This window comes from Gadus morhua, chromosome 6 (assembly GCF_902167405.1).
Source record: "Gadus morhua chromosome 6, gadMor3.0, whole genome shotgun sequence".
NCBI classification, from domain to species: Eukaryota; Metazoa; Chordata; class Actinopteri; order Gadiformes; family Gadidae; genus Gadus; species Gadus morhua.
In genome coordinates, this window is record NC_044053.1 from 10,981,271 (window position 1) to 10,988,919 (window position 7,649).

The 7,649-nt window shown below is 49.4% G+C and overlaps 1 protein-coding gene across 1 annotated transcript in view; it reads right to left on the reverse strand.

The window, feature by feature from the left end:
* Positions 1-7,218, reverse strand: part of setbp1 (SET binding protein 1) — a 37,385-nt gene extending 30,167 nt beyond the window's left edge. The window contains exons 1-2 of the mRNA XM_030357630.1: positions 6,242-7,218; positions 1-467 (exon numbers count right to left, since the gene is read on the reverse strand). The exon at positions 1-467 is cut by the window's left edge and continues 127 nt beyond it. Coding sequence (XP_030213490.1) covers positions 1-317 — 317 coding nt within the window. The 5' untranslated portion in view covers positions 318-467; positions 6,242-7,218. The remainder of the gene's footprint in view (positions 468-6,241) is intronic.
* Positions 7,219-7,649: the final 431 nt, after the last annotated feature.

A 7,649-nucleotide genomic window follows, 5' to 3' on the forward strand; every position in this document is an offset into this window, starting at 1 on the left:
TAGTTCTCCAGGCTCTTGGGGGGCTTCTTGGTGCGTTTGGTGGTCTGAATTTTCAGCTTGAGACTCCCTTCCTGGAAACTGGCCTCCTTGATGGAGAACTCCTGCTCCTCCAGAAGCCCCTCCCCCTGCTCCTCTAGCCCCTCCCCCTCACCAGGTGCTCCCCAGCGCTCGCTGATGGTATTATTGATCACATGATCGGCGAGGGGCAAACCCAGGCTTCCCGCTCCTCCTTGGTCCTCTTCATTTGGCCCTGCCCGACTTCCCTGTAACTCCGCCTCTTTGGGTCGGGCCAAGCCAACCAGATCCCTAGGCTCCATCCACACTCCTGCCAGAGCCAATCGGGAAGGGGGGAGTTGTGGCAGCCAGCCAATAGGAAGTTGGAACACAGTAGTCTGTTTGTAGTTTGAAGTTCAGTTACTGAGGCTGGTCCGGTTCTCCAGCAGATGCACAGATAAGCCAACGACAATCTGCAAAAGAGAAGAGGTGATTCACACGATTAGAAGAAGCGCTGGAATAACAGTGGATTCTAGTAAAGGGTTGTCACTCAACATCAGAAATGTCGGATGACAGGCGCATCTTAAGCTTTCTTTTATTCTGTTGTCTGATGACAAACACATGGCCTCAACGCCGCCGCTGTTACACCAAGTCAAAGTCCTATTTACATTTCATATCAACTCATAAGACTCACTTGGAGCCGTCCCACTGCTTTTCTCTCTCCCGCCTGTCTATGTACTCCACTCCTCCTCTAGTGATTATGCGCTAAATCCCCAGGACCCACCACTCCCCCCCACCCCCCCCACCCCTCCACCTCCTCTGCCTACCCCCCCGACAGATCTAAGGGCGCTGCACAACCCAGAGTGATCAGTGCAAAATAAGACATTCCTCTCCTCTACTCAAAACCAGGCTGAAGTTTGCCCGAGGACACAAGAGAGAGAGAGCGGGGAAAAAAATGAAAGAAAGCTGACTGCTGTTTTTTTGTTTTTTTTGCCTCACTTCTCAAGAGCAGGGGAAAAGAAAGGGGGGGAATAAGAGACAGTGGGAGGGGCCTCTACGTGAAGAGATAGAGGGCAGGAGACTGAGTGAGAGAGAGAGAGAGAGAGAGAGAGAGAGAGAGAGAGAGAGAGAGAGAGAGAGAGAGAGAGAGAGAGACAGAGACCAAGCGAGCGAGAGAGAGAATGAGAGAAAGAGAAAGAAGGGAGAGAAAAAAAATCTAAATTCTTTCTCCAGATGTGGTTTACGAGCTGGTCTGGAAAAGCCAGCGTCTGAGCAGTTTTACACACACATGCGGCCACCTTAGCCCGACACACAGCTTGTACATGCACACCGTGTGCACACAGGCAAGGAGAAGGGCTCAGGCCGGGTACTGCGTGTAGCTGTCAATGCTGCGGCCCCAAGCTGCTGCTGCTGCTGCTTCCACCGCTGCAAAGCTATAACAGGCCGGCTCACTGCAGGCGAGACCAGCATCCGTCTCCCCGTGATCTCTCAGCGGGCCGGAGTCCAAATCACAGCCATCGACCTCTCCGCCGCTCCGTATCGCAGCGTGGACCCGGCATGTCATTTGTTTCATACTCAAATGAACACACGCAGAACTACTACACATACTACACTACAAGAGGCAGCCACATGCACGCCGTGCAGGCGTACGGTACTCCCCCACACACACACACACACACAAACAGCCACAAACACATGTATTACACACACATTACACACACCCCCACACACACACATGCACATAAACACAGTACAAGCAAAACAAACAGTGGCCTCCACTACTCGCTGCAGCTCCAGGGATGCCCATCAGTCAATATGACATGAGGCATGGCCGGGGTTGGAAGTGGAGAATGCTGTCTCACATGCTGGGCTTTGCTTGACATCATTTACCCTGATGGGAACCTTTGCCAGCGCCGTACCTAGGGGACCCCACTCCAGTAAAAAGCACAGTGGCCACTCAGGCTTTATGATGGGTCTCTCAGTGCATCACGGAAGGATAAGCACCCCTTACCACCTCCGCTGACATACTTAATGACCTCGGACACGATTCCTGCATTAACCATTTAAGTGTATTTGAAGGGATTCCGTGTGCATGTGTGCAAGTTGGTGTGTGCGTGACTACGTGTGTGCTTGCGTTTGTGTGTGTGTGTACATGCTCACAAGCTTACATACGTGTGTGTGGCTGTACCAGCCTGTGCTACTGTAGTAACAGCTGATCCCTGCCGTAATGCCTGGTAGGCCCCACAGTCCAGCACTTGCTATGTGATTGGCTAATGGTAATCCAAGCTGGTATTCCAACACATTTCTCAGTGTCACACCGTATAAATATAAGCCGCAGACAGACTTTGTGTGTGTGCGTGTGTTGGCGGCAGGGGGTCAGGGGTCATGGTTTAAAGCATTTTTCTGCTCGGAGGAGACAAGCTTACCAACTGTGGTCGTTATCGATGACTAATGCCAACTGGTGACGCACACCCACGGCCATCGTAAATCTAATTTGAGCTTGTTCCCTTTTGCACACACGTCTCGATTAGCGCGTCGCGTTCACAGGTACCCTTTTCAATAACCACATAACGGACACCGCGTCATCATGAGGATGACTCAAAGGGCTTATCAACACTCTGCCGTGGTCTGGTTCTCAAACCGGGCTTTCATGACCTTTAAGCGTTGCTGTGATCCACTCCCACAGATCCTGTGTGGGAAGCGGTGTCTTTCAGCTCGGGGCCAACCACAACCAGAGCTTTGCCTTCATGACCCTGTTTGGGTACTGTGCGGACCCCCTAAACCCCCGCCCCGACCCCCCCCCCCCCCCCCCCCAACACTAGCGGCTCATGCCATCTTAGTGACTGGTCCTCGTGGCATGTTTTAAGCCACTCTGTGTGTCTGGGGACTGTGGACAATTACAGGAAAAGAGACACAGCTGCCAACCGCAGAGTGACACACACCCACACACACACACACACACACACACACACACACACACATACACCCACCCACCCACACACACACACACGACCCCGACACAAACACACCCACACCCACTAACAAAAACACTATTGCGATCTCATATTGTACAAGCCCATACACTTGAGTCAATCCTGCGTTAAAAAAAAAGAATGAAATCCATCTACAAAATGAAACTTGAGTGCAAATCTAAAGACTCTGTGACACCTTACGCTAGCACAAAAAAACAAAATGGTGTCACTGACAAGTGCGATGTTCGTTCTGAACCCGCTACTGTGTCAACTACTTAGATGGGTCATGCCACTTTCTTTCCAACTCTGAAACTGTGTTCGTTCCCGGTTGCTGGCAGACAGGCTCAGGGTTTATGTAAGACTGACCCCTCCTAGGGCCTCCCTCACCCCGCCAGAGCCTCACTATTTTCCTCTCTCTCCTTCGCTCTCACCCACACTCACACGAACCCTGAGTAGCCTCAGACAGCAGAGTGATTGTGAGAAGCCAGACTCACTGCATAAATAGCTTTATTATGTTCTGAAAGCGGCCCGAGCTAACCAGCTTCTCTCTAGGCTATTGGCCGCTTGCAGGATGGGAACGACACCACCACCTTCTTACCTTGGCTCTTGAGCAAGATTGTATTAAGGCATCATCAATAGACCACAGATGAAGGGAGCAGGGCTATAAAACGACAGCCAAAAGAGAGGTTGAGGGAATAGGTGTGAAAATGAGAATGAGAGAAAGGTGAGAGAGAAGCACAGAGTGCAAGAGGGTATAGTGAAAACACCACCTTTTAAGGCTGCAAATCCTGCCTGGGGTGGACGCACACACACACACACACACACACACACACACACACACGCACACACACACGTGCGCACACACACATGCATAAACGTACACAAACTACACACCCAGCAGCAATCCCAGCGCCTGTCTGATTGCGCAAGGTGAGAGCCCCCTCTTCCCTTCCCTTTGATGTGAAATTGTTGCAGAGGATCAAATATTTCTGGCTTTAGATCAGGCTCTCACAGGAACCATGAACATTGTCTGTCTGCCATGCTCGTTTTTTTCCCTCCATCCTCCTCTCCTTCTCTTATTTTTGCCCTTCAGTGAAAGGGCAATTATACAAACCAGTGTTTCCAGCATGATCCAATCTTGCTGCAGCCAAGCAGCGGAAAACTTCTAATTCCGTTGGCAGTGTTTCCTCTGTGGTCCCGTCCCACAGTTCTGCTTGCCTTCAACCCTGCCCTACCATGGACCTTATCTTCCCAATTCTACACGTTGGAACGGGATAAGGTTCAAACCAACAATTAGTGTGTTCTTCCAAGAGGGATGCCACAGATGCTCTCCGCAACCCTTGGTGGGCTGCATGGTGGATGTCTTTTTTCCTTCATCATTTAGGGTCTCAAAGAGGGAGAACCAGGGTTCAAGATGTAAGGGCATGTGCATAGGCATTATCAGGTGCAGGGCTGGGTGCAGCACCCATATACACCGAACAAGCACATGCATGCACGCACGCACGCACACGCACACACACACACACACACACACACACACACACACACACACCACACACACACACACACACACACACAGAAAAGATCCCCTGCGGTATGAAGTGCTACCTCGCCTAACTAACCTGCAGAAGCAGATGAATTTTAGACCTGAGCTGCAGTAGGAGCCACAAAATGGCTGTCAGCAAAAAAAAACACCTCTCTTATTCCCCAGCCGTCTTGCTCCTTCACCCCCCCCCCCCCCCCCCCACATCCCCACACCACACTCTGTCTGTTCTCTCCCTTTTTCTCCATGCTACCACTTTCCCTTACCCTCTCCCCCCCCCCCCCCCCCCCTCTATCTCTCTCTCACACATCTCTTCTCCCCCCCATCCCTCGCTTGGTGCTGCCAAGACTCGCTCCAGTGCTGATATTCGGTTAAGAGAGCCTGCCAACAGTTAGATTTGTCCTTGGTTCCTGTTCATAACCCCACTGCCCCCCCTATCCTGACCTGAGGTATCGAACTCCGATCAAGGTTCACGTAATCAATGTCGATTCTGGTGCTTGTGTTTAAAGGCGGCACTTTATGTTTTTCCCTTTTTGTTGCATGCCATTAAGAAATGGCAACATATACATGCTATTACATTGTCGCCTATTTCTTCCATTTACTCAACAAGACCTCTGCCTTCCACTTTCTCTGCTCCCATCTTCACTTTCTCCTTAAGCCCCCAGCCCTTACTTTACATTGTCAATTCACTTATCCATCTATGAATCCATATATCAGTGTCTCTTTGTGTGGCTGTTGTATGGACTATGGTAACTTGTGACATGGATCTCTTTCCACTCTGCTAATGCGCTTGTTTCACTTTTGCATGACTACAAAAGTGTGGCCGCCCCCTCCATCAGAATGCTTTCCGTTTACACGTCATACGAAAGTTCCCTTCTCTCCTCGTAGTTGTTGTTGAATGAAGCAAACCACAGTCGAGTTAAGCTGCGGTCCTCTTAACGGGTCTAAGGAACAGTGGTCAGTCAGTAAATACTAACACTATTTAATAATTTGTAGTGAGAAGCTCTTGTGGGCCTATAATGTTCATTTGTTTAGCACTTAACTGCAGTGAGCTCAAGTGCTCATTTAGTGCATGGCCAAACCTGACAAGGCAAGGTCTACCTGGTTTTTCCATAGTTTCTCAAGACTGAAAAATTGTAATTGTTTGGTAGCAGAGAGAGGTGGCGGCCCTGCCTCTGTGTCTGGGCCAGGTGCTCCAACATAACACCAGGTCAACGTAGTGGGCAGCAGGAAGGATGGACACACAGTAAGTGTGTAGTGGACACTGTGTTGACCTCAATAGGAGTGGCATGGTAGGCCTACATACCTAATTAAGTAGGTATTACATAGTGGACATTGAATTTAAACTGTAGATGACTGAAGTTCTGTGTGTGTGTGTGTGTGTGTGTGTGTGTGTGTGTGTGTGTGTGTGTGTGTGTGTGTGTGTGTGTGTGTGTGTGTGTGTGAGTGAGTGAGTGAGTGAGTGAGTGAGTGAGTGAGTGAGTGAGTGAGTGAGTGAGAGAGAGAGAGAGAGAGAGAGAGAGAGAGAGAGAGAGAGGGCGAGCGCGCGCGCGCTCTGTGGGTTATGTGGTGATTCTCGTGGCATCTGCATGGTTATTATTTTCGTCCAACACAGGAGTGGTAAAGCATATTTAAACACAGATACAGCACAGCAGCATATCCATATAGCTCATACCAGATACACAGGTGAAACGTTATGCGTGGAATGCGGTCTGTGAACAAGTCTACTTACCCATGTCTAACGTTTTCCCACACGCAGGTCTACCGCGTAAATATTTTATCAAGATAATTCAGAATCCTTGGACACACATTTAGACAGCCGAGGGGTGAAATGACAGCCTCATGGGGAGCTGTCAGACGTTGAGGCTTTTTGACAGAAAACCCCGAGGAAAATGGCGTCAACAGTGCTTTGAAAAAAATAGCGAAAATAGGATTTGCAGCCGATCTGATAATAAAAGAGCAAAGGCAGTCACAGAAAAAAAAAATCCAGTTGTAAACTTGCCACTTATGTCCGATTCCTAACGCTACGATCTTTTCTCGCCCTTGCTGACAAGACTTGCGTTTTTGGAGAACGGAAGAATTTCTCTGTGTTTTCTGTCTTCTTGCACGGTCGCTGGTCACTCGGGGAGCTGCATAGTGTTGAGATCCCTCGCAAATCCGTTACTCAGGGGAGCGTTAGACCAAGCCGTTTTACTGCAGTCAAAACAACCCGACGAAACGTAGATTGTATCCGACTAGAGCCCTGGATGCGACGGGAAACACCGGTGGTGTGAACGCGGTTTCTCCTGTCAATAGAAAAGATTGAGTTGCCCGACTGAAAGAGGGTGGAATTAGATCGTTTCTCCCTCGCCGGTTGCATCGGATCAGGCAGGGTGTTTGCTCGCTCCAGTTCGATCGGCGAATGTCAGGTCCCGTAGCAATGTCTGGTAATGATCTCACGGAGCAGCGTGTACACGCAGCTCAGCTCCGGCCGTTAAAGGGTTGAGGAGGAGCGAGATCGCCTCCACCTGGCAGTAAAGTCGCCCACAACGACTCGACGAACAGCACCGCTGTTTCTATGGGACTGCAACTCACAATTTGCAAATCATCCCGCCGCCAATTCATACACGGCCTTGCACATGCAATTGTATCTTTATGATTTGTTTTGCTGTTATTTTAATAATCTATCGGCGTATTGGACTGTGGTAAGGTAATGACATTAGAGTCGATTCGTGCAACTGAGGAGCCCCACTCGTGTTCTGTGTTAATTAACTCAGCAGCAGTAGAGGATCCGCTCGATGCGTGCGTGCACAGGCGTGCATGTGTCTGTCAGATCATCATAAAGATAAACCCACACCAAAGGAAAAAAAATCATGAAACCAATCACGGAAGTTATAAAATAAGATGCACAGCCTGTATGCACATTGTGACCTTCCTCGTAAAATATCTTTTAAAGATCTTGCACATAATGGTTTGGAGGTTTTTCTTTTCTAGTCTACTAATGAAGACGTTGTTATTATTTTACACTTCTTCAGTTGTGGGACATGCACACGTGTACATTTGATTGTAGGTTTTAAGTGCGTGTGTGTTAGGGAGGGGGGGGGGGGGGGGGGTGTACATTGTGTATTTACACCTGTGTGTTGTATTTACAGGCTGTTTCA